A 26,495-nucleotide genomic window follows, 5' to 3' on the forward strand; every position below is an offset into this window, starting at 1 on the left:
TCCCTGTTGCAAGTACTCAGTGCAAAAGCAGTTACAATGAAATGTAAAGGAATGGGCATGGCTAGTGTCCAGTGAAACTCGGCAAATAACTGAACAGATTCCAGGCCTCTTGTTTATCATAAACTCAGTTTCACTACCAGGCACAGGTAGAAATACATATTATTGTTGCTTATGGCTGCCTGTGATGTCGAAAGGACAAAACATGATGAAAGTAAAAATCTTTGATGCATTTAATTCCATCCAAAAGCTATAATCATGTGTGTGTGTGCACATACAGGTCAATGAGATCATATTATACTGCTTTAAACTACTTCTCCCATCACCATAATAAAAACCATTATCTTGGACATTTTCTCATGTAAACATATAAAAATCAACTATATTTTGATACACCTACAATTTTCTTATGGTAAAGATATATGAAAAAAATGGATTATTTTCCATTTCTTTTGAAAATCCCTCTGAAAAGCACCATGTTAGTCTTCTGTAAATCCAGTACAGAGCATACGATTGCCTCAATAATAATAATTCTACTACTGTCAATTTTGATTACTGGAAACAGTGTCAAAATTTTTAAACTATTCCTGTATTCTATCCTGTTCCTCTCCCCATTTAAAGAAATGGTTTTACTCTGTGTAGACCATATAGCTATTACATAATTTAACCTTTCTCCCTTTAATCCACATTTAATCCTGTAAGTAGGTGTATATTTAATGCTGTAAGTAGGTGTATATTTAATGCTTATCACCAGTCCTTTCCATGTGCCTCTTGTCATTTTGATTGTCAGAAAGTTATTTTCTATTAGGAAAGGATCATGAAAAACAGTGTTCCCTGTGTTTTTCTTTTATGTTTATTAGCTTTTCTGTGCCCTTTTATACTTGAAGATTAGCTTTACTGGATATAAAATCCATGGCTCATTGTTTCCCTTGAGTATCTTAACGATGTTATTTTTGGCATAATGTGTTGCTACCCAAGTGTGATGATAATCTAATTTATATTTCTTTTAAAATTATAGCTCTTTTTGCCTAGATGCCAAAGAATCTTCTGCCTTAAAATCTAGTCATTTTATTTGAATATATTTTGGCATTTCCTCTGAATTGGTATTCTCAGGTATCTACAGTGATTTGTGTCCTTTGAGTATACAGTTTCAATTATATATATAAATATATGGAAGGATATATAAAATACATATATCAGGAAAGTTCTTTATTTAATTTTAGTTTTACTATTTTTTTTCTCCTACTTCAATTTAGTCTTTAGGTATTCCTACTATCCGTATGTTGTATCTCTTTTGCCTGTCTTCATTATTTGTAATTTTCTCTCAAATCCTTTTTAAAAAATCTCCTGAAACATTTCTTTTTTGTTTTATAAAAGATTTATCTTTTTTACTTTCTGTTTCTTTCATGGTATTATGTTTATTTGTGTTCCTGCCTAAAATGGCTTTTTAAAATTTCTAATTAACTCTTGAATTCTGTCAGCCTCATTTCTGAATTCTTAAAATTCTTTTTTTTTTTAGTTTTTGAATTTTATTTTTTATACAGCAGGTTATTAGTTATCTGTTTATACATATTAGTGTATACATGTCAATCCCAATCTCCCAATTCATCCCACCACCACCACCACCACTTTCCCCCCTTGCTGTCCATATGTTTGTTCTCTACATCTGTGTCTCTATTTCTGCCCTGCAAACCAGTTTATCTGTACCATTTTGTTAGGTTCCACATATATGCGTTAATATACGATATTTGTTTTTCTCTTTCTGACTTACTTCACTCTGTATGACAGTCTCTAGATCCATCCACGTCTCTACAAATGACCCAATTTCATTCCTTTTTATGGCTGAGTAATATTCCATTGTCTATATGTACCACATCTTCTTTATCCATTCGTCTGTTAATGGGCATTTAGGTTGTTTCCATGACCTGGCTATTGTAAATAGTGCTGCAGTGAACATTGGGGTGCATGTGTCTTTTTGAATTATGGTTTTCTCTGGGTATATGCCCAGTAGTGGGATTTCTGGGTCATACGGTAGTTCTATTTTTAGTTTCTTAAGGAACCTCCATACTGTTCTCCATAGTGGCTGTATCAATTTACATTCCCACCAACAGTGCAAGAGGGTTCCCTGTTCTCCACACCCTCTCCAGCATTTGTTGTTTGTAGATTTTCTCATGATGCCCGTTCTAACTGGTGTGAGGTGATACCTCATTGTAGTTTAGACTTGCATTTCTTAATAATTAGTGATGTTGAGCAGCTTTTCACATGCTTCTTGGCCATCTGTATGTCTTCTTTGGAGAAATGTCTATTTAGGTCTTCTCCGCATTTCTTGATTGGGTTGTTTGTTTTTTTAATATTGAGCTGCATGAGCTGTTTATATATTTTGGAGATTAATCCTTTGTCCGTTGATTCGTTTGCAAATATTTTCTCCCATTCTGAGGGTTGTCTTTTCATCTTGTTTGTAGTTTCCTTTGCTTTGCAAAAGCTTTGAAGTTTCATTAGGTCCCATTTTTTTGTTTTTATTTCTGGTACTCTAGGAGGTGGATCAAAAAAGATCTTGCTGTGATTTATGTCAAAGAGAGTTCTTCTTATGTTTTCCTCTAAGAGTTTTATAGTGTCCAGTCTTACATTTAGGTCTCTAATCCATTTTGAGTTTATTTTTGTATATGGTGTTAGGGAGTGTCCTAATTTCATTCTTTTACATGTAGCTGTCCAGTTTTCCCAGCACCACTTATTGAAGAGACTGTCTTTTCTCCATTGTATATCCTTGCCTCCTTTGTCATAGATTAGTTGACCATAGGAGCATGGGTTTATCTCTGGGCTTTCTATCCTGTTCCACTGATCTGTATTTCTGGTTTTTTTGCCAGTACCATATTGTATTTTCTTTTAAGTTTTTTATTTTATTTAATTTATTTATTTATGGCTGCGTTGGGTCTTCATTGCTGCGTGAGGGCTTTCTCTAGTTGCAGCAAGTGGGGGCCACTCTTCGTTGCGGTGCACGGGCTTCTCGTTGCAGTGGCTTCTCTTGTTGTGGAGCATGGGCTCGAGGTGTGCGGGCTCAGTAGCTGTGGCTCGCGGGCTCTAGAGCGCAGGCTCTGTAGTTGTGGCGCGCACCGGCTTAGTTGCTCCTTAGCATGTGGGATCTTCCTGGACCAGGGCTCGAACCCGTGTCCCCTGCATTGGCAGGTGGATTCTTAACCATTGTGCCACCAGGGAAGCCCCCATATTGTCTTGATTACTCTAGCTTTGTAGTATAGTCTGAAGTTAGGGAGTCTGATTCCTCCAGCTCTGACTTTTTTCCTCAAGACTGCTTTGGCTATTCGGGGTCTTTTGTGTCTACATACAAATTTTAAGATTTTTTGTTCTAGTTCTGTAAAAAATGCCACTGGTAATTTGATAGGGATTGCATTGAATCTGTGGATTGCTTTGGGTAGTATAGTCATTTTCACAATATTGATTCTTCCAATCCAAGAACATGGTATATCTCTCCATCTGTTTGTGTCATCTTTGATTTCTTTCATCAGTGTGTTACAGTTTTCTGAGTACAGGTATTTTACCTCCTTAGGTAGGTTTATTCCTAGGTATTTTATTCTTTTTGTTGCAATGGTGAATGGGATTGTTTCCTTAATTTCTCTTTCTAATCTTTTGTTGTTAGTGTATAGAAATGCAAGAGATTTCTGTACATTAATTTTGTATCCTGCAACTTTACCAAATTCATTGATTAGCTCTAGTAGTTTTCTGGTGGCATCTTTAGGATTCTCTATGTATAGTATCATGTCATCTGCAAGCAGTGACAGTTTTACTTCTTCTTTTCCAATTTGTATTGCTTTTCTTTCTTTTTCTTCTCTGATTGCCATGGGTAAGACTTCCAAAACTGTTGAATAATAGTGGCGAGAGTGGACATCCTTGTCTTGTTCCTGATCTAGAGGAAATGATTTCAGTTTTTCACCATTGAGAATGATGTTTGCTGTGAGTTTGTCGTATATGGCCTTTATTATGTTGAGGTAGGTTCCCTCTATACCCACTTTCTGGAGAGTTTTTATCGTAAATGGGTGTTGAATTTTGTCAGAAGCTTTCTCTGCATCTATTGAGATGATCATATGGTTTTTATTCTTCAGTTCGTTCATATGGTGTATCACATTGATTGATTTGCGTATATTGAAGAATCCTTGCATCCCTGGGATAAATCCACCTTGATCATGGTATATGATCCTGTTTGCTAGTATTTTGTTGAGAATTTTTGCATCTATATTCATCAGTGATATTTATCTATAATTTTCTTTTTTTGTGGTATCTGTCTGGTTTTGGTATAAGGGTGATGGTGGCCTCATAGAATGAGTTTGGGAGTGTTCCTTCCTCTGCAATATTTTGGAAGAGTTTGAGAAGAATGGGTGTTAGCTCTTCTCTAAATGTTTGATAGAATTCATCTGTGAAGACGTCTGGTCCTGGACTTTTGTTTGCTGGAAGATTTTTAATCACGGTTTCAATTTCATTACTTGTGATTGGTCTGTTCATATTTTCTGTTTCTTCCTGGTTCAGTGTTGGAAGGTTATACCTTTCTAAGAATTTGTCTATTTCTTCCAGGTCGTCCATTTTATTGGCATAGAGTTGCTTGTAGTAGTCTCTTAGGATGCTTTGTATTTCTGCAGAATTTGTTGTAACTTTTCCTTTTTCATTTCTAATTTTATTGATTTGAGTCCTCTCCCTCTTTTTCTTTTTTTTTTTTCCCTCTTTTTCTTGATGAGTCTGGCTAAAGGTTTATCAATTTTGTTTATCTTCTCAAAGAACCAGCTTTTAGTTTTATTGATCTTTGCTCTTGTTTTCTTTGTTTCTATTTCATTTATTTCTGATCTGATCTTCATGATTTCTTTCCTTCTGCTAACTTTTGGTTTTGTTTGTTTTTCTTTTTCTAGTTCCTTTAAGTGTAAGGTTAGGTTGTTTATTTGAGATGTTTCTTGTTTCTTGAGGTAGGCTTGTATAGCTATAAACTTCCCTCCTGGAACTGCTTTTGCTGCATCCCATAGGTTGTGGATTGTCGTGTTTTCATTGTCATTTGTTTCGAGGTATTTTTTGATTTTCTCTTTGATTTCTTCAGTGATCTCTTTGTTATTTAATAACGTATTGTTTAGCCTCCATGTGTTTGTGTTTTTTATGTTTTTTTTCCCTTGTAATTCTTTTCTAATCTCATAGTGTTGTGGTCAGAAAAGATGCTTGATATGATTTCAGTTTTCTTAAATTTACTGAGGCTTGATTTTTGATCCAAGATGTGATCTATCCTGGAGAATGTTCCGTGCGCACTTGAGAAGAAAGTGTAATCTGCTGTTTTTGGATGGAATATCCTGTAAATATCAATTAAATCTATTTGGTCTACTGTGTCACTTAAAGCTTCTGTTTCCTTATTTATTTTCATTTTGGATGATCTGTCCATTGGTGTGAGGTCTTAAAGTCCCCCACTATTATTGTGTTACTGTCGATTTCCTCTTTTATAGCTGTTAGCAGTTGCCTTATGTATTGAGGTGCTCCTATGTTGGGTGCATATATATTTTTAATTGTTATATCTTCTTCTTGGATTGATCCCTTGATCATTATGTAGTGTCCCTTCTTGTTTCTTGTAACATTCTTTATTTTAAAGTCTGTTTTATCTGATATGAGTATTGCTACTCCAGCTTTCTTTTTTTTTCATTTCAGTTATTGTATTGTTCATCTCTGTTCTTTAATTCTTCCAGGTGTTTGTTCTTTAATTCTTCTAGGTCTTTGTCAGACATTTCTTGCATCTTCTCGATCTTTGCCTCCAGTCTTTTTCTGAGGTTCTGGATCATCTTCACTGTCATTATTCTGAATTCTTTTTCTGGAAGGTTGCCTATCTCCACTTCATTTAGTTGTTTTTATGGTGTTTTATCTTGTTCCTTCATCTGGTACAAAGTCCTCTGCCTTTTCATATTGTCTATCTTTCTGTGATTGTCTAAAATTCTTATTTATATTCTTTCATGTCCTGTGTATTTTTGTAATGCCTTTTCACTTGTTTTATAATAGTAACAGTTTTGATCCTTTATTTTTCTTTTTTTGAGTACTCTTTTTGGCATGCTTTCATTTTCTGTAGGGATATTCTGCTACTCATTGTGTTCTATAGTAATTTTCTAAGGGATTTGATCATAATCCCTTTTTTGCTCAATTTTATGGGAAATTACCTTTCTTTAGCTTCTAGAAATTGGCTTAGTTTTCTTGTATGTGTGCGTGCACTAAAGAAACATAACTGCTGCTTTCTGACATTTCCTAGGCTCATGCCTTTTGTACCCTTTCATCTTTTGCTGTTCCTGTCCCTCTCTAGTCTGAATCCACTGGCAGGTCTGTGTTGAGAATTCCTAGGGGTTACACTGCTCTAGCCCATTCACGCCCTACTGCAGGCTCCTTGCTCTCACTGACAACTGGAGAGGCAAAATTCCTCCCAGTTTCAGCTGTTGTTCTCAAATTGCCCTGCCGTTCTTTCCAGTAAATATCTGTTAGTTTTTTGGGGGTTCTTCAGGTCTAAGGTGTGTCAGATGCCTTGTGGCTTTCTTTCCAGGTAGGTTTTGGGAACACACAAGTCTCATAGGTGTTGCTCATCCCCAGCTGCTTCCTCAGGAGGGTACATTGGTTGCCTGTGGGTTTTTTTTTTTTTTTTGCTGTATATACGGTTTTTGGTTTGCTGTATAGTTGCCCTGCTTGTTTTTATTTGGAAATTCAAGAAATTCCAGATCCACGCTACTACTCTGGCTGCTAATGAGGTTTTAGTGCTCAAATTAGCGTGAGTTTTAAAAGACAACTCTATAAAGGGAAATTGAGTTAAAATTAAATTGAATAATTAGCTAGATACTTGTTTTAGCGCCCTAACATTGATGAGCCACTTTGTGTTAGGCCCTTGCAGGGTTGTACTCAGGTGGGATATGTAGAAGAATATGTAAACCCCTCCCAAATGAACCTCTGATACCCAGGCTGTTAACAGTGCTGTGTGTTAAGTAGCAGAAGTGTGTTTATGTGGCCGGAGAGCCTACAGGATGGGCCACTTGTGCCTGTGAAAAGCTAGGTTGGTTTTATGAAGGAGGTGTCGTTGAACCTGGATGTTGAAGGGTGTGATGCTAAAGGAGTCCTAGGCAGAGAAGAAATGTGAAAGCTTGGAACTTGATGATGCATGGCATGCTTAAGCAGGGGTCAGTAGTTAAGTGTGTTTAGGGTAAAGACTGGGGTGCTGGGAAGCAAGTTGGCGTTGCATTTCAGGATATTGCATGTTAAGGAACTTGGACCTCTGGGCAATGGAATGACAGAATTGGGTTTGTTTTAGAATAATAATCCTTTGAACACGATGGAGGGTAAATTGTAGTGCAGTGGAGGTAAGAAATCTGTTGAAAAGGCCAAAAATAGGACCGTGTGGAGATCGAAGCCTAAAAAGGTTTCAGAGAGAAACCTTCCCTAAGAGGGAAGGGAAAGTGTGAGATAGTCGAACCTTTTATAGTTTTTGATGATCACCCTGGTCTTAAATTCACAAAGCTTTTAAGGCTAAGGTTCTCAGCCCTGGCTGCCCATCAGAATCACTTAGGAGATTTTTTCTTTTTAAATGCCTGCCATCTGCCCTCCTCCAGTTTTATTTAATGGTTGTGGGGTGGGGGGTTTGGAAATCATCAAGCAGTTTTGAGACTGATCCCAAATGATTTTCATCTGCAGACAGGGTTGGGAATCACAGACTTCCTGGGTAGTCATTAAATGAACTGCAGCCAGCGCTGATCCAGCAGGATGACATGCCCCACAGAGTGCTGGCACTGCATGGAAGCAGTATGTTCTGCCTGGGTTTGATGCCTGGCTCATGCAGCCAAGACTGTACTTACTTGTTCACGAGCAAATCTTAGGAACTATCTACTCACCTCCGCCTTCCTTATTGAAAGGTCCTTAATGTTTTTGGCATTTCTTTAATATTTTTGTATTATGTTTTTAATTTTTAAATAAAAGAATTATCAAGCAAGATATAAATGCACAGTTTAAAAGTATACAGAATAAAAGATTAGTGCTAGCCTCCTCCCAGGACGGAAAAAGAGCCAGAGAATAACACACCCCTCCCCAAACTGCCCTGGAGGTAACCCTTGGGTGTTTTAGGTTTTTTCCAGTATTTGCAGTTACAATCTGCAGTGAATAACTATGTACATATGTATTTTCTTATTTTTGGAGCTGTATATGTAATCTTCAGGGTACATTGCTAGAAACTGGTTCACTCTGTTGAAAGATAAAGTGCTTTTGAGGACTTCCCTGGTGGCCCACTGGTTAAGAAGCCGCCTTCCAACACATGGGACGTGGGTTGGGTTTGATCCCTAGTCGGGGAACTAAGATCCCACATGCTGTGCCGCAACTGCTTGAGTCCCTGTGCCACAACTAGAGAGCCCGTGTGCCGCAACAACGGAGCCCACGCTCTGGAGCCCGCGTGCCACAACTAAGACGCAGCCAAAAATACGAATAAGTAAATGCATACATACATACATACATACATAAATGCTTTTGTAATTTTGTTAGGATTGCCAAATTCCTCTCCTAAAGAATTGTAGCAGTTTGCATGCCCATTAGCAGTGGTGCCTATTTTTCTACAGCCGCCTCAACAAAATGTGTTGTTGTACTTTAATTTTTACCATTCTCTGTGTGGTTTTAATTTGCGTTTCTTATGAGTTTTAACATTTCGTATCTTTTGTAAATTGCTTCGTTGGGTTTTTTTTTTGTTTTGTTCTTTTTTCAGTGGTTTTTAATATCAGTGTATGGGCTGAGGACCCCAAAAGACCTCTGAAGTCTTTTTATGCTTAGAACAAACTATTTTCATAACAGCACAAAAATGTTATTTGTCTTTTTCACTGTGTTGATAGTTGTAGTGAAGGTACAAAAGCAGTGGTATGAGGTAAAACTGGCCTCATAGCCCCAAACCATCCTAATAGTTCCTGGGCTTACTCAGAGTTTATAAGAACAATTCCAGTTTTGCTGCAGAATAACTCAAAGCAGTAAAAATTACTAATTTTACCACATGTCAGCTTTTGAATAGACATTTAAAAAATAATCTGTATATTGAAATGGGAAATATACATAAGGCATTTCTGCTTTATACTGAAGTACTTGCATGATTGTTTGAATTGGAAGCTCAACCAGCTGTGTATTTGTGTGTGTAACACCACTTTTACTTGAAGGAATGGTTATCCAGACTGGAATATTTGACAAACATTTTTCTCAAGTGATGAGTACCTGTTGCTTCAAGGAAAACAACTCTGATAATAGTTGTTGCCAATGAAGAAAATTGAATTTTAAAACAGAAATTAAAATTTGGAAAACATTTATCTGCCATCATGAGATGAGCTCAGTACTTTTCACTACTTAAAGACTTTGATTGCATTGGTGGTGATATTAATTAAAGTATGATTTTTAAAAAATATTGTATAGTGAAATGTGTCATCATTTGAAAGATTTACCTAAATATTTTCCAAATGACCAAGACATGCTATTATAAAATCACATTGGATAAAATAATCCATTCAAAGTGCAAAATAGGCCAGTGGATGGGTATTCATGTAACAGAGTAAGTACAAAATGTCCACTGATACGGTTTTAGGTTGCACATTGTAGCCACCCATTAAGAAACTATCACTTACCGATATAAAATCAAACATGAGTATCCATAATCATCTAAAAGGTTTACTAAAATCACTCTTCTCCTTTTCAACTATGTGTGTGGGTAAGGTTCTTCATGTACTTTAACATAAAATGAAATATTAAAACAGATTGAAAGTATTTTCTTGAATTTTTCTTTCCCTTGGTCGTGAATGTTGGATTTTGTCAAAGGCCTTTCCAGGGTCTATGGATATAATCTCTGAATATTTTTCTCTACATTTATTAATAGGGTCTCCTATATAGTGGCTTTCCTAATACAACAGTCTTGGAAATAAATCACCTTGTCATGGAATATTTGTATGGTGTTGGCCTTTATAAATGATGTTAGGCTTTAGTATTCGGAGGGGGGATCTGTCTTTTTAAAATTAATTAATTAATTTGTTTTTAAAATTTTTGGCTGTGATGGGTCTTTGTTGCTGCGTGTGGGCTTTCTCTAGTTGCAGTAAGCAGGGGCTACTCTTGTTGCGGTGCTTGGGCTTCTCATTGTGGTGGCTTCTCTCATTGCGGAGCATGGGCTCTAGGCGTGCGGTCTTCAGTAGTTATGGTGTGTGGGCTCTAGAGCACAGGCTCAGTAGTTGTGGTGCACGGGCTTAGTTGCTCCGTGGTATGTGAGATCTTCCCAGACCAGGGCTCGAACCTGTGTCCCCTGCATTGGCAGGTGGGTTCTTAACCACTGTGCCACCAGGGAAGCCCTGTCTTTATCGTGGATAGTCATGATCAGATTTAGATATCAATATTATAATTGCTTCTTGAAAATAGTTAGAAGCTTTCCTTCATTTTAGGATGCTCTGGAACAATTTATGGAGCATCGAGGCTATCTGGATATTGATGTTTTGGTAGAATTCCCTGTGAAATCATCTGTGCCTGGTGTTTTTTGTGGGATAATTCCCTCATAACTATCTCTGTTTCCTCTTCAGCGATGGGGTTGCTTAAGTCTTTATTTCTAATAGAGTCAATTTCAATAATCTGTATTTCCCTATAAAATTATCTGTTTTATCTAAGTTTTCAAATTTATTTGAACTTGTTCTGTAGCCTCTTATGTTTTCTAATTGTGTGCTAATAGTTTTCTTTCTAATCATTTCTTTATTTTTGAAATTTTAGGCCTACTTCTAGCTATTTTGAAATTTGCATATTCTCTGGTTTTGAGCTATATTAAGGGTATGGTTTTGTGTAGTGATCTGTTTTGTATTATTTTGGAGACACAGATTCAGGCAGTTGCCATTATCTTCTGCCACCCAGATGTTTTCCTGTTTATTTGTTTTTTCACATTAACCTTTTCTGGGGGGTATTAGCTTTATTGCAGTATAATTCACATACCATACAATTCACCATTTAAATGTACAATTTAGTGATTTTTAGTATATTCACAGATCTGTAAGACCATCACCAGAGTCACTTTTTAAGCATTCCATCACCCTAAAAAGAATAATGTTACTCATAAACCATCCCTCCCCAATGTCTCCATCCCTTTCCACACCCTGGCCATCGACAATCACCAGTCTGTTTTCTGTTTCATACAGATTGGTTTTTTCTGAACGTTTCATCTAAGAGGAATGGTATGATGTGTGTGGTCTTTTATGGTTGGCTTCTTTTAGATAGCATCATGTTTTCTGTGTTCCCCATTTTGTAGCATGTATCAGTACTTCACTCCTTTCTATTGCAGATAATTCATTTAATGGATATACCATATTTTATATATCCATTCATCAGTGGATAGACATTTGGGTTGTTTGCAGTTTTTGGCTATTAATAAATGCTGCTGTGTGGGTATAAATCTCTGTTTGCACACGTTTTCATTTCTTTTTGGTATATACCTAGGTGTGGAATTGCTGGTGTTTATTCTTTTTTAATAAGAGTTTTTCTCTTTTCTTCTTCTTTGGCTATTTCAGTAGACTTTGGGGTGGAAGGGGAGGTCATGATGTATCCCCTGTCCATGGTGGGCGTGGTCTTTGTGGATGGGACAGTAGTGGAAGGAAGTTGTTACCTTTGTCCTCAGGTGGTTTGGATTGTAGAGCATAGTGTAGTACAACGTTATATGAAAACATAGCCTCTGATTTTTTGATTCTGGAGCCCTAGGAGAATATTGGCTCTTTCTTTTAGACTACTCTGAATACTTCATTTCCTTTCTAGGGAATGGTGTGGATTTCTTTGAGATTAGGTAATTTTTATTTTTATTTATTTTTATTTAATATTTTTTTAGAGTGAAAACTTCTATATTTAGAATTAGCCAGCTGGACTCAGTTTAGGTGATCCCAATTTTGTTGGCAACATCCAAAGCATCATAGTCAGGAGCCAGTCGAACATATGTCTTCTTCTCTCCATCAGGCCTGATCAGGGTGTTGACCTTAGGCACGTCAGTGTCATAGAGCTTCTTCACGGCCTGTTTAATTTGATGCTTGTTGGCCTTGACATCCACAGTGAACACAGTGTGGTGTTGTCTTCTATTTTCTTCATGGCTGACTCGGTGGTGAGGGGGAACTTGATGATGGCATAGTGGTCAAGCTTGTTTCTCCTAGGGGCGCTCTTCTGAGGATATGTGGGCTGCCTCCTGAGCCGCAGTGTTTTGGGCCGTCGGAAGGTGGGTGACGTCCAGATCTTCTTTTTTGTGGCTGTGTACGCCTTTCAGCACTGCTTTCTTGGCCTTCAAAGCCTTTGCTTTGGCTTCGGCTTTGGGAGGGGCAGGGGCTTCCTTCTTCACCTTTGGCGCCATCTTCGTGAAAAAAGCGAGATTAGGTAATTTTTAAATAACTTGGTAGTATTTTGATTGTTTTCTGTGCTGGGCTGTCCTTAGTCACCATGGTAAAGATTTTCAGCTCATTTAGAAGTATATAATTAATTATGATTTTGTTTAATTAACAATATAAGTAATTAAAAATGCTTGATATGATTAATGTATACTTTCTATTGTATGCAGTGTGCATAAGACATTATAGTGTATTACTTCAGTAGAGATTTTTAGGGTAAGTGAAGGAAGTTGATTTTCACAGCTGTTGATATTTTATTATATAAAATGGCACCCGGTTTATATGCTCATTAAATCTGTCATTCTGCAAATCAGTTGCCAGTGTTTGTGATGACCGTGGCGGGGGGGGGGGGGCGGGCACTGCCAATTCCCTCAGGAACCCTTCTGATAAGCAAAAATGAATTCAGGATTTCAGTGTTCAGAATTTTTAAATGTGTTTTAGTTCTTAAAGAACATTCATGTAATTGACAGTTTTCGATATTCTGTTATGCCCAGCATTAAATTTATTAAAGCCTGCATTCCCATACCAGGATAGATCATTCTGATGTGTTTCCATACAAGTGAGTGAGCATTTTGTAATAGGATTGTAATTTTTATATTTGAACTTTTTTAGATTGTAGAGTATGACATCATAACATTTTACTATAATTGTTACTTTAGGCTCCTGGATTTGGATTTGGAATTGCAATATCTGGTGGAAGAGATAACCCTCATTTCCAGAGTGGGGAAACCTCGATAGTGATTTCAGATGTGCTTAAAGGAGGACCCGCAGAAGGGCAGCTGCAGTAAGCATGTTTCCTACCCTCAGCCATTGGCCATGCTAGTGATTTTTCTAAATTAATATACATTTACGCTTATCTCTGTCATATATGGAAAGCTAGTATCACTTAACTTAAATAGAAGGTCACTGTAAAAAATAAAGATAGTGAAAAGAAAACTTGTTAATCAGTTTGGGGTAGAATCTAGCCTTCAGGAGCCTCTCACCCTGAGTCTTAGTGTTTTTGTTCAACAAGAAGATTAGCAAGATAAAAGAGAGGCAAAAGATACATTAGCAAAAAAATGAGAGTATGAGTAGAGGACTGAAAGAAAATTGGAAGGAGAAAGACTTTATCTTTAAAGAAGGAATAACTTTTTCCAGCCTTATGACTTAGTATCATTGAATGCCTGTAACTGTACCACCAGAAGTCATTTTGTGTATTGTGGTACCTGTTCAGTCCTTTTGGGAAACATTGTGTTAATAGTTAAAAAATTAATGACCTGTGGTTAGTTACAAGTGCTAAACATTTTTTGTGGGGGATTTGAAATTAAATAGCTGGACATTATTTTATCATTGATCTGAAGACAGGTTAATTAGCCCATAATTAGAATATCTTTTTTAAAGATCCTATCTTAAAAATATCTTTATAAACTTATTTGTATGGTTTCATCTAACATGTTATTATTTTGGTCACTTTTTTTCCTTAGGGAAAATGACCGAGTCGCGATGGTTAATGGCGTTTCAATGGATAATGTTGAACATGCTTTTGCTGTTCAGCAACTAAGGAAAAGTGGAAAAAATGCAAAAATTGTAAGTGTTTTTTACCTTTAATTTTATAAAGATACCAACTTTACTGTGGGTATGTTTTTGGTGTTTGAATTCATTCTTCCCATTTAAGAAAATAAAATCTGGAACAGTAGTTCTAAAGTTAGTTGTTTACAAGTAAGAATGTTTCTTTCTTCTAATACCGGTGGTATGTTTTGTCACTGGTGTGTATTTTCTCAAAGCTCAGATACCAGGATTTTTTTTTTGATTGAAAAAGAAAGGAAGGAGCTCCTGGTTGAATGGTTACCTCTTTATGGCTTAATGCTTCCTCTTTAAAAAAATACTTAAATTAGACTGAATCTTGGCGTATAGTCAGTTTAAAGTATTTTCTGTTATAGGTTTTGTTCAGTGGACAAATTTTATGTTGTCCCTTGAACACATATATTGTTGCTACTTTGTTACTGTGATATAGTTTGAGGAAAGAGAGAGTGGTAAGGGTTTATTTTTTTGGTTGTTCTGTGTGTTTTGTTTTTTTTCGGTTTTTTGTTTTATAGAGTTGTTCAGGGTTCATATGTTTTTTAGTGTATTGCTAGACTCTTCTGTTTCATTTAAAACTAGGCACATGTAGCAGAGAATGGATTTAACGTTAAAAGTCCTACGTAAAATTATATCTACATAGGGACTTCCCTGGCGGTCCAGCGATTAGTACTCTGTGCTTCCACTGCAGGGATCACAGGTTCGATCCCTGGTCGGGGAACTAGGATCCCACATGCCATGAGGCCAAAATATATATATATATATATGTATCAATGCATAGAGGAGCACGTTAACCACTTTGCTGCCCCTGTTTCTGCCTTATCTAGACTCTGAAAGGCCTAATTAAGGTACTGCTTGAAGCGTTAGCTCAGGTGTGTAGAGTAGGAGGAAGAGGCTGGCGGCTACATGGTTTGTCCTGCCTTGTCCACTGAGAACCTTTCTACTTTGCAGCAGACAGTCAGAGCCACAGTGGACCCAACAGAAAGGAGAGGGGTGGAGTGAGGAGGCCTGCATGGTGTTTTGACCTCTGGGAGCTATGGTGAGAGCCAGAAGGGGTATTTCCTGAGACTGTATACCCACAGTTGGAGGCCCTCTCACCTTGTGTAGGCTGCTGTGCCGTATGGCTCATCTCCGCACCAGTGTCCTTGCTGGTTAAGTGAGTTTTCTCATGTGGCAGTAGACCCAGAGTTTAGTTACTGCATTCCAGATGACAGGCATCTTCTACTGTGCATGTGTTTTCACAGCTTTTTGTTGTAACTGTATTTTTACATTTGGAACTCTACTGTTGTTTTAAATTGCAGTTCATGTACAGACTGGCTAGTTGATGGTACAATTTTTAAACAGTTTTTATAACATGAGATTGTAGCATTTACAGAAGCAAATTGCTAATTTTTATATTTGTTGGTTTTTATAAATTGAATAAGTGTTCTTCAGATGAGTCGCTGCATATTCCAAGGTGAGCACCTTAGGTAAATTGGATTTTTCTCCCTGTGTCTGAGGTTGTGAGCTTTACCCATAGCTCCAGCTTCATTCTTTGGAATATTGAACTGTTGTGTTTTTCCATGCAAAATGTTTAGTACACATGCCCCACATCAATAATACAACCAAGAAAGTTGTACTCCTACACTTCAGACTTTTCTAACCAGAGAAATGATTTTGTAAGAAACAGTCCAAAACCTGTTATGTATTTGAAATAGCACATGTAAGAAGGATGAGTTTTCCTCTCACTGTGCTTCGCTACATCATTTGGAAAGGTGGAACTCAGGAAGGTTGGGCAAGTAGTTTGCTCTTCAGGGAGAAGCTGTAGGAGGGTTGGGTGGAAGCATGTTCAGTCAGCAGAGGGTAGCTGTTCATTCCTGCGTCTGAAGAGAGTGGGTTACGTCATCAACACACGCTAAGTTTTCATCATTGAGAATAAAACCATAGTGTCATTGTAGGATGTCTTCCTTAACTCATCTCCTGCCATAACCAGAACCTCAGGTCACTATATATGTTTTTTTCCCCCCAGTTCTGAGTAGCTAGCTCCTTCCCTCCCCGGCCCTGGGCTGTTATATTTTGATGGTTCTTAGTTTATATCTTTGCATAAACTAAGACCCCTTGGGCATTAGGCTCAATAAATTTCTTTTCCGTTGAATTAAAATGTTAGAACTCCTTTGATAATATAACTACCATAAATATGCTTAATTTTGTTTAACAGTAGGTGAAGAGAAGATAGTAAAAGATTGTTTATAACATAGTGAACATGTGTAGTTTTTACTAAAATTCTGAACATACTAAAAAAGCATTATGAAGCGAATGGGCGAAAACACCTTCCTAGAGATAAACTCTGAACACTTTAGTATTTACCCACATGGCTGCATAGCATTTCAGTGTGTGTGCACACTTCCTCAACGCATTCACTGATGGGCATTTCAATGTCCAGTTTCCACAAGTATTTTTTTAAAGATTAAGATTATTTTAAAAATAATCTTATTAAAATTATTTTTAATAAGATTATTTTAAAAATAATCTTTATTATTTTAAAAATAATAAAGATCATCGTATTTCTATCTACTTGTTCAGTTACTTTTTAAGAATAACTTCTTAGGAGTAGCTTTTTAGAGTCAGATGGCATGAATGACTTTTGATACATGGATTGCCAATTTGCCCATTAGAAAACCAATAAGCTACTGAGAGAGTACAATTTCATCAACACTTACATCTCTGCCAAACTGATGGACTAAACATAGTATTTCAAATTACAAGTGGGTTTGATCTTCACCTGGTATGTATACTTCCCGTTATGTTTCTTTGCCTGTTCCTGTCCTTGTGTGGATGACTGTCAGACTAGTGTTGTGTGTATTAAGATGATTAGCCTTTTGTGGTATGCACTGCATATATTGTTTTTCCATTTTCTTTGTGAGTGTGTGTAAGTTGTATACAGTGTTTTTTTGGTTTGCTTTTATATCATTTTATTTCATCATCATGGGAATGTTTTCATTTTTATCCTGTCATATCTGTCAGACTTTCACTTGATTGGCTCTGCCTTTGGTGTCATGCTTACAAAAGTCTTTACCTTACCAGAGTTATAAAAACATATATCTTATATTTTATTCTAGTACTTACATAATTTCATTGTTTTGTTTTATATTTGAATGTTTAATTCAGCTGATCTGTTTTGAAGTAGGCATTTTTTTCCCAAAATTTTTGTTTCACAATTTTCAGTGTTAAAATCAAGTATGATTACCAAGCCTGAGTGGGTTTATAGTACTTAACTCATAATATAAATGGGGAATCATAGCAGGATTGGATATTTTTCAATGAGTTAAACACTTACAACGTGCAAATACTTCATTACAGGTACCGTTAAAATGACCTGGCCAGGACCTTCTCCTCAGGGAACTTGAATTTCAGTAGGCTCGATGGGTACACACAGTCACAGCCATCATGCACATCATCTGAGATGGAGGGTGCTTCAGGTGCAGATTTCAGACAGGTGGTGCTCACTCTCTTAAGGGAGTGACGGGGAAAGCTTTGAGGACTCAACTGGTTATTTTGTTTATACCTTACTAGGGAGCGATTGAAGATCGAAGTGCTAACACAAAGAATTGCTTCTAATACAACATGTTGGAGATGGACATAGAGGTGAGAGTAAGACTCAGGGAGGCAGTGAGGGGTGCTTTACAGTAAATGTTGCCCGAGAAGGGCCTCAGCCATGAGGCACCAAGAGTAGCAAGGCAGGCAGCCTTTTCTTCATTCATAACAGGGCCTTGGCTGCCTGTCCTTTCCACATGCTGGCCTCTTGGTGCTTGTTGACCTTTAGCTTCGATGTGTCCTCAGAGAGGCCTTCTCTGATCACTCTTGGTGGTAAGAAGCTGCGGTATTAAGTGTGGAGCAACCCTTTGAAGAAAGTGAGTCACAAAAGGAAGAGAAAAGATGATAGCTTGGAATGAGTAGCGAGATGGGAATCGAAGATGAGTTTGCAGATTAGTAGGCAGAGGACGGACTGGAGGTAAATAGGAAGAGATTATAGTTGTTGGTACCTGGCTGGGGGGGTGGTAATTGATGAGGAAAGGTCTTGGAGGTGGGGAGGGATGAGAATAAGCCCCTCTGAAAGGGTGTTGTTCATGCAGGAAGAGGATCGAATTGTCTGAGACCAGGAAGGAAGACCAAATAAATGAGACACTGAAAGCATGTGGGAGTGGGGATGTGAAGTGGCACTGATCTCTATAAATCAGGCCTAGTGACTGGCATCTCGGAGAACGGTTTCGGGATACCTGTGTTAGCACATTCCATGGAATTTGAGGCAACAAGAGGTAGATGAAAGGATTGCTGAATAAATGAAAGAATTCTTTCAAGTAAAATGAATTTATGGAGGAGAACCTAACCAGCCGGTGTGGGGATGCAGCCATCTGAAGGGGAAGATAATACAGGACAGGGTTTGACCTGGCACAGGACCGACGGGTCAAGAGAAAGTAACTTCCCCCCAGCTTTACTGAGATACAGTTGACATACGGCACTGTGTAAGTTTAAGGCGTGCAGCATGATGATTTGACTTCATGAAATTATGACATCCATCATCTCATATAGATACAAAGTTAAAGAAATAGAAAAAAACATTTTTTCCTTGTGATGAGAACTCTTAGGATTTACTCTCTTAGCAACTTTAATTATATTTACCATGTTGTACATTATGTCCTTAGTACTTACTTATCTTATGAAGGGAAGTCTGCACTTTAAAAAAAAAAATAATTATTTTATTTTTGACTGCATTGGGTCTTTGTTGCTGTGCGTGGTCTTTCTCTGGTTGCGGGGGCTACTCTTCATTGTGGTGCGTGGGCTTCTCATTGCGGTGGCATCACTTGTTGCGGAGCACAGGCTCTAGGCACGCTGGCTTCATTAGTTTTGGCTCGCGGGCTCTAGAGCGCAGGCTCAGTAGTTGTGGCACACGGGCTTAGTTGCTCTGCGTCATGTGGGATCTTCCCGGACTAGGGATCGAACCTGTGTCCCCTGCCTTGGCAGGCGGATTCTCAACCACTGTGCCACCAGGGAAGCCCCAATTTGCACTTTTTGATTGCCCTCATCCAATCCCCCCAGCCCCCGTCACCTCTGTAGCTACAAATCTGACCTCTTTTTCTATAAATTTGTTTGTTTTTGAAGTATAATTGACCTACAACACTGTTAGTTCCTGTTACACAACATGGTGATTCTATATTTCTCTACATTTCAAAATGGTCACCAGGATAAATCTAGTTACGATATGTCACCATACAAAGATACTAGGTAATTACTGTGTTTCCTACACCGTACGTTTCATACCCATGACTCATTTATTTTGCAACTGGAAGTTTGTTTGATCTGTCTCACCTGTTCCTTTCCCTCTGGCAGCCGCCTGTTCTCTGTATCTGTAACTCCATTTCTGTTTTGTTATGTTCGTTCATTTGTTGTTTAGATCCCACATATAAGTGAAATCATACAGTAGTTGTCTTTCTCTGTCTGACTTATTTCACTTAGTGTAATACCCTCCAGGTCCATCTGTGTTGTTGCAGATGGCAAGATGTTACTCTTTTTCATGGCTGAGTAGTGTTCGTGTGTGTGTGTGTATCGAATCTTCTTTATCCGTTCATCTGTTGATGGGCACTTGCTTTGCTTCCATATCTTGGATATCATAAATAATGCTGCAATGAACAGAGACATGCAAATGTCTTTTCCTTTCTTCCCTCCCCTCCCCTCCTTTTTTTTTTTTGGCCTCGTGGCATGCAGGATCTTAGTTCCCCGACCAGGGATTGCACCCATGCCCCCTGCAGTGGAAGTGCAGAGTCCTAACCACTGGACCACCAGGGGATTCCCATAAATGTCTTTTCTAATTAGTGTTTTTATTTTCTCTGGGTGAATAGGAGTGGAATTTGCTGGATCATATGGTAGTTCTATTTTTAATATTTTGAGGAGTTTCCATACTGTTTTGTGTAGTGGCTGGACTAATTTACATTCCCACCAACAGAGCATGAGTGTTCCCTTTTCTCCACATCCTTGTCAGTGCTTGTTATTTCTTTTTCATAATTGCCATTCTGACAGGTGGGAGGTGATATCTCCTTGTGGTTTTGATTTGCATTTCACTGATGATTAGTGATATTGAGCATCTTGTCATGTGCCCATTGGCCATCTGTATGTCTTCTTTGGAAAAACGTCTATTCACATCCTCTGCCCAGTTTTTAATTGAGTTGTTTGTTTATTTTTTGACGTTGAGTTGTGTAAGTTCTTTGTATTTTTTGGATATTAATCCCTTGTGGGTCATATTGTTTGCAAATATCTTCTCCCATTGCGTCTGCGGCCTTTTTGTTTTGTTGATAGTTAACTTCACTGTGTAAAAGCTTTTTTAGTTGAATGTAGTCCTGTTTATTTGTGCTTTTGTTTCCCTTGCCTGAGGAGGCATATCCAAAAAATATTTTTAAGACTGATGTCAAATAGTGTACTGCCTATGTTTTCTTCTAGGAGTTTTATGGTTTCAGGGCTTATATTTAAATCTTGTATCCATTTTGAATTTATTTTTGTGCATGATATGAGAGAGTAGTCCAGTATGATTCTTCTGTATGTAATTGTCCTGTTTTCCCAGCACAATTTATTGAAGAGGCTGTTTTTTCCCCATTGTACATTCTTGCCTCCTTTGTCATAGATGAATTGCCCATGTAAGTGTGGATTCATCTTCTGGTCCTTCTGTTCCGTTCCATTGATTTATGTGTCTGGTTTTGTGCTAGTACCATGCTGTTTTGATGACTGTAACCGTATAGTACAGTTTGAAATCTGGGTGCATGATGCCTCCAGCTTTGTTCTTCATTCTCAAGATTGTTTTTGTTTGTTTGTTTTTTGCTATTTGGGGTCTTTTGTGTTTCCATATAAATTTTAGAATTACTTATTCTAGTTCTGTGGAAAATGCCATTGGCATTTTGATAGGGATTGCATTGGATATTTAGACTGCTTTGGATAGTATGGTCATTTTAGCAATATTAATTTTTCCAGTCCATGAACTTGGTATATCTTTACATCTGTTCCCGTTGTCTTCAGTTTCTTGCATTGGTGTCGTTATATTTCCGAGTATAGGTGTTTTACCTCCTTAGTTAGATTTATTCCCAGGGATTTTAATTAATTAATTAATTAATTTATTTTTTGCGGTACGTGGGCCTCTCACTGTTGTGGCCTCTCCCGTTGCGGAGCACAGGCTCCGGACGCTCAGGCTCAGCGGCCATGGCTCATGGGCCCAGCCGCTCCGCAGCATGTGGGATCTTCCCGGACTGGAGCGTGAACCTGTGTGCCCTGCATCGGCAGGCGGGCTCTCAATCACTGCGCCACCAGGGAAGCCCCCGGGGATTTTATTTTTTGATGCGATTTGTAAATGGGATTGTTTTCTTAATTTCTCTTTCTGATAGTTCGTTGTTAGTGTATAGAAATACGACAGATTTCTTTGTATTAATTTTGTATCCTGCAACTTTGCCGAATTTATTGATGAGCTCTTAGCAGTTTATTCATGATGCCTTTAGGATTTTCTATAGAGTATCATGTCATCCTCAAACAGTAACAGTTGTACTTCTTCCTTTCCAATTTGGATTCCTTTTCTTTTTCTTGTCTGATTGCTGGGGCTAGGACTTCCAACACTAAGTTCAATAAAAGAGCGACAGTGGGCATCCTTGTCTTGTTCCTGATCTTAGAGAAAATGCTCTCAGCTTTATACCATTGAGCCCACCATGTTAGCTGTGGGCTTATATATGACCTTTTTTATGTTGAGGTATGTTCCCTCTATATGCACTTTGTTGAGTTTTTTAAATCATATGTAGATGTTGAATTTTATTAAAAGCTTTTTCAACATTTATTGAGACGATCATAAAATTTTTCTTCCTCAGTTTGTTAATGTGGTATATATCACATCGATTTGTGGATATTGAACCATCCTTACATCCGTGGGATAAATCCCACTTGATCATGGTGTACAGATCCTTTAAATGTATTGTTGAATTCAGTTTGCTAATATTTTGTTGAGTAATTTTGCATCTATGTTTATCATTGATATTGGCCTGTAATTTTCTTTTCTGTGTGATATCTTTGTCTGGTTTTGCTCTCAGGGTGATGCTGGCCTCATAGAATGAGTTCAGAAGCACTCCTTCCTCTGCAATGTTTTGGAAGAGTTTCAGAAGGATACATGTTAACTCTTCTGTAAATGTTTGGTAGAATTCACTTGTGAAGCCATATGGTCTTGGACTTCTGTTTGTTGGGAGTTTTTAAATTATTGATTCAGTTTCATTACTGATAATTGGTCTGTTCATATTTTCTATTTCTTCCTGGTTCAGTCTTGGGAGGTTGTACATTTCTAGGAATTTGTCCATTTCTTCTAGGTTGTCCATTTTATTTGCGTATAATTGTTCACAGTAATCTCTTGTGATCTTTTGTATTTCGGTGCTGTCAGTTGTAACTTCTGCTTTTTCATTTCTGATACTATTGATTTGGGCCCTCTCTCTCTAGTGCTGGCCCACTGGTGGGTAGAACTGGGTGGCTGGTTGTGCGGCCAGGGGTCCTAGTGTAGGCTTGCTGGTGAGCAGGCTGGTTTCAGACATCACTGGCTGCAGGGTTTGGGGTGTTCCAAAGCTTTGTAAGCCTACTGGTGAGTGGGACTGGATCCCAGAGTGGCTGGCTGATGGGTCCAAGGTGTTTCAGAGCTAGTATCGGCCTACTGGTGGACAGGGTCAGGGTCCTATGTGTCCCAGGGCTAGTGCCCAGCGTAGGCAGGCTGGTCATGGAGTCTCTGGCTGCAGGGCCCTGGGGGTCCAGGGGCTGGTGCCAGCCTACTGGGGTGGGCTGGGTCCTGACTCAGCAGGTACAGGGCTGTGGTATCCCGGGGCTAGAGAAAATCATTTAAATATCGAAGCATGACAACTCATCAAACTTGGGAGGAAGGCAGTTGAAACCAGGAGGGAATTGATGGACTAGGAGAATAGGAGGGCATGGAGGAGTCAGACATAAGATGGACATGGAGAGGTTTCAGTAGATCAGGGTGTCAGAAGTAGAAGACAAGGAGTGTTACTCAAGAAGATCTTGCAGATCTCTGATGAGATCAAATGTATACTGGTGTGAGAAGACAGAGTGCAGTCCAGGGATTAAGAGGCCACTCAGTCAGAAGGCAGTGCAAATAGATCTTGATCTTACAGAAAGTAAAGGAAATAAGTGGACAGGGAAAATTGAACCAGTATCAGAGTCAATTGAGTAAAGAAAGCCAGAAGAAGGAATTTATGCATAGACCATAAATTACAAGTTTTGGAGAGAGAGAAACAAAGTTTGTATTGGTGGAGTATCATGGAGTTATTAGCTCCAACACAACACTAAGTTCAGTGTTAGTGTGGAAGTACAATAAATTTCTCTCTTAGAGTTCCAGTAGGACAGTTGTGGGCCTTGATACTCATGGATTCTGAAATTTTTAAGGAATCAAGTTGGGCCTGCAAGTTTGCTCTGGTTTGGTAACAACTACAGTATATTTGATTGTATTAGAGTACAGTGCTCCCTCCTTTATTCAAACCACCAGTAATTATTAGTTTTCCTGTAAGCTTGTAATTATTACACATAGAAGATCTTCTGAATTAAGAACTTTATTAGGCCCTCTATTCCAAATTTGCTTCTTCACCAGATCTGTTTACCAGGAGAGCAGAAAAGATAACCAATGTAGAAAAGTATTCCTTATTAATTTGTTATATTTGTGTATTATATCTCTTATTCATAATGAGTATGAGACCAGAAAAACGTGATCTTCCTCTCTTAAGAACTGAAAGTACATATATGAAAATCAGCTCATATTGTAATCCTTCTTATTTGTAGACCATTCGAAGGAAAAAGAAAGTTCAGATACCAGTAAGTCGTCCTGATCCTGAACCAGTATCTGAGAATGAAGAAGATAGTTATGATGAGGAAGTACACGACCCGAGAAGTGGCCGTGGGGGCATGGTTAACAGGAGGAGTGAGAAGAGCTGGGCCAGGGATAGAAGTGCAAGTCGAGAGAGGAGTCTGTCTCCGCGATCTGATAGGCGATCTGTGGCTTCCAGTCAACCTGCCAGACCCACCAAAGTCACACTGGTGAAATCTCGGAAAAACGAAGGTATTTTCTACCAACTCGTTTATCATTTTCACATGAAAATTTTAAGACTAATTTTAATGAGAAGTAAGTTTGCCATCACTTTATATCTTTGCTTTGTTGTCTTCTGTTATCTTCGTTTTTGTGTCCTGTTGCTTTAAATCAAATCCTGTGATGTCAGGCTTCAGGGGTCATCTGTTTCCTCTCCTTGAATCACTTTGTTGTAGCAGATAGCACTTCACATAAATTGTCCAGTAGTTGGATTTTGGATTACTTCTTGGGAGTAGAATAGGCTAATACAAGAAATGTCATGCCATCACCAAGTTGCAATTCAGTGTTTTACTTAGCTGTCAGGATCAGTAGTACCTACATCTGGGTAGAAATCATTGGATTTGGAGGGAGGGCAGGCTGCCTTTTCTAAATGGAGAGTCGGAGGGAGAGGACCCCCCCACAGGATATTGCTCTAAAAGCAAAGGACTTGTTTGTCAAAAAATTTTGAAACTGAAGCCTAGCTGCCTCCCCTCAGGTAATCACATTTGATACAAATGAGTCTGATTGTGGCTTCTTGCTGCCTTGGGCGTGTCTCTCCCATGCAGGAAAGCGTTGGTGACTGATCATTTTGATAAAAAGGTGTAAGAGTATTTGAAGGCTGGCTTTGATCCGCTTTACTGAAACCTGACATGTCTCCTGGTTATTGCTCCCCTCTGCCCTTATCCATACCAACTTCTCAGTCAGACTGTCTGTGTTCAGAGCTGTTTCTCCTTGTTCACCACCCATTCTTCAGCCCTCTCTCTCTGGTATCTGCTCCTAGAACTGGTCATACTAAATCCGGTAGAAATTTCTAGTCTTTATCTTACTTGCCTTTTCAGTACCATTTCACATAGTTAACCACTCCCTATTTTTTTTGAATTTTATTTATTTTTTATACAGCAGGTTCTTATTAGTTATCTATTTTATACATATTAGTGTATATATGTCAATCCCAGTCTCCCCATTCATCCCGTCCCACCCCCACCCCCACCCCCCCCACTTTCCCCCCTTGGTGTCCATATGTTTGTTCTCTACATCTGTGTCTCCAGTTCTGCCCTGCAAACCGGTTCATCTATACTATTTTTCTAGGTTTCACATATATATGTTAATATACCATATTTGTTTTTCTCTTTCTGACTTACTTCACTCTGTATGACAGTCTCTAGGTCCATCCACGTCTCTACAAATGACTCAGTTTCATTTCTTTTTATGGCTAAGTAATATTCCATTGTATATATGTACCACATCTTTATCCATTCATCCGTTGATGGGCATTTAGGTTGCTTCCATGACCTGGCTATTGTAAATAGTGCTGCAGTGAACATTGGGGTGCATGTGTCTTTTTGAATTATGGTTTTCTCTGGGTATATGCCCAGTAGTGGGATTGCTGGGCCATACTGTAATTCTATTTTCGTTTTTTAAGGAACGTCCATACTGTTCTCCATAGTGGCTGTATCAATTTACATTCCCACCAACAGTTCAAGAGGGTTCCCTTTTCTCCACACCCTCTCCAGCATTTGTTGTTTGCAGATTTTCTGATGATGCCCATTCTAACTGGTGTGAGGTGATACCTCATTGTAGTTTTGATTTGCATTTCTCTAATAATTAACCACTCCCTGTTTTTTGAAATAATGTTTTCTCTTGGCTCCTGTGGGTTTCAAGGGTTCCTCCCTCTTTCTTTTCTGTATCCTTGGCAATCTCTTTGTCCTCATCCTACCTTTCAGTGTTCAGTGGATTTCTGTTCTAGAATCTCTTTTCTACTTCATATAACATCTTTAGGAAATCTCATGTCTCTCAGTGTCGTGGGCTGCTCATGATGGCACAGCTCCTTCCCTAGGTCCAGTGTGTGCACCCTGGTGCCCCAGCTGACTCATAGGCATGTACACTTAGGTGTTCGTCTGCATCCCTCAGATACAGCACATCTCCCTCGTGGAATGTTTCTTATGCAATATCCCATTGCATATATTCCTGTCTACCCGGTCTTTCAAGCCAGCCGGGGGCAGCATGGTATAGTTTTCCATGACATCTTTTTTCCCCTGCTTTCCTATGCCCGGTTAACACCTTCTGACTTCCTAAACACCACACTTTACTGTCCTACTCCTCCTTTCTCCACCACCACCACCCTCATCCAAGCTACCAGCATCTTTTTTTTTTCCTCCATCTTTATTGAGGTGTAATTGACATTGTATATTAATATGTATTTAAGGTGTACAGTGTGATGGTTTGAGGTATGTATACACTAGGAAACGATCACCACAATCAAGTTAATCAACACATCGTTACTTTTTCCTTTTTTGTGTTGTGGGGCACGGCGGGTGAGGAGCACCACACCACTGTCAATTAAGTGACTCACCCAGCCTCATGATCCAGTCTCTGGATCTCCCTGGTCCATTCTGTGGACTGCTCCACATGGT

General features: G+C 38.6%; 1 protein-coding gene and 1 pseudogene across 12 annotated transcripts in view; one reads left to right on the plus strand and one right to left on the minus strand.

Moving 5' to 3' along the window:
* The window catches only part of TJP1 (tight junction protein 1), a 255,304-nt gene that overhangs the window by 178,042 nt on the left and 50,767 nt on the right, over window positions 1–26,495 (plus strand). For 9 of the 12 annotated variants that reach the window (XM_022554511.3, XM_022554512.3, XM_089906657.1 and 6 more), the window contains 3 exons: window positions 13,067–13,191; window positions 13,871–13,973; window positions 23,799–24,075. In XM_022554511.3, coding sequence (XP_022410219.2) covers window positions 13,067–13,191; window positions 13,871–13,973; window positions 23,799–24,075 — 505 coding nt within the window. Of the gene's footprint in view, window positions 1–13,066; window positions 13,192–13,870; window positions 13,974–17,530; window positions 17,589–23,798; window positions 24,076–26,495 lie in introns of those variants that run through there. The other 3 variants (XM_089906660.1, XM_089906661.1, XM_089906659.1) reach the window with 2 other exon arrangements.
* LOC149749976 (large ribosomal subunit protein uL23 pseudogene) lies at window positions 11,555–12,987 on the minus strand (annotated as a pseudogene).

Source organism: Delphinapterus leucas, chromosome 2 (assembly GCF_059928025.1).
Source record: "Delphinapterus leucas isolate spDelLeu-1000000601 "Yukka" chromosome 2, BTC_Dleu_Yukka2, whole genome shotgun sequence".
NCBI lineage: Eukaryota > Metazoa > Chordata > Mammalia > Artiodactyla > Monodontidae > Delphinapterus > Delphinapterus leucas.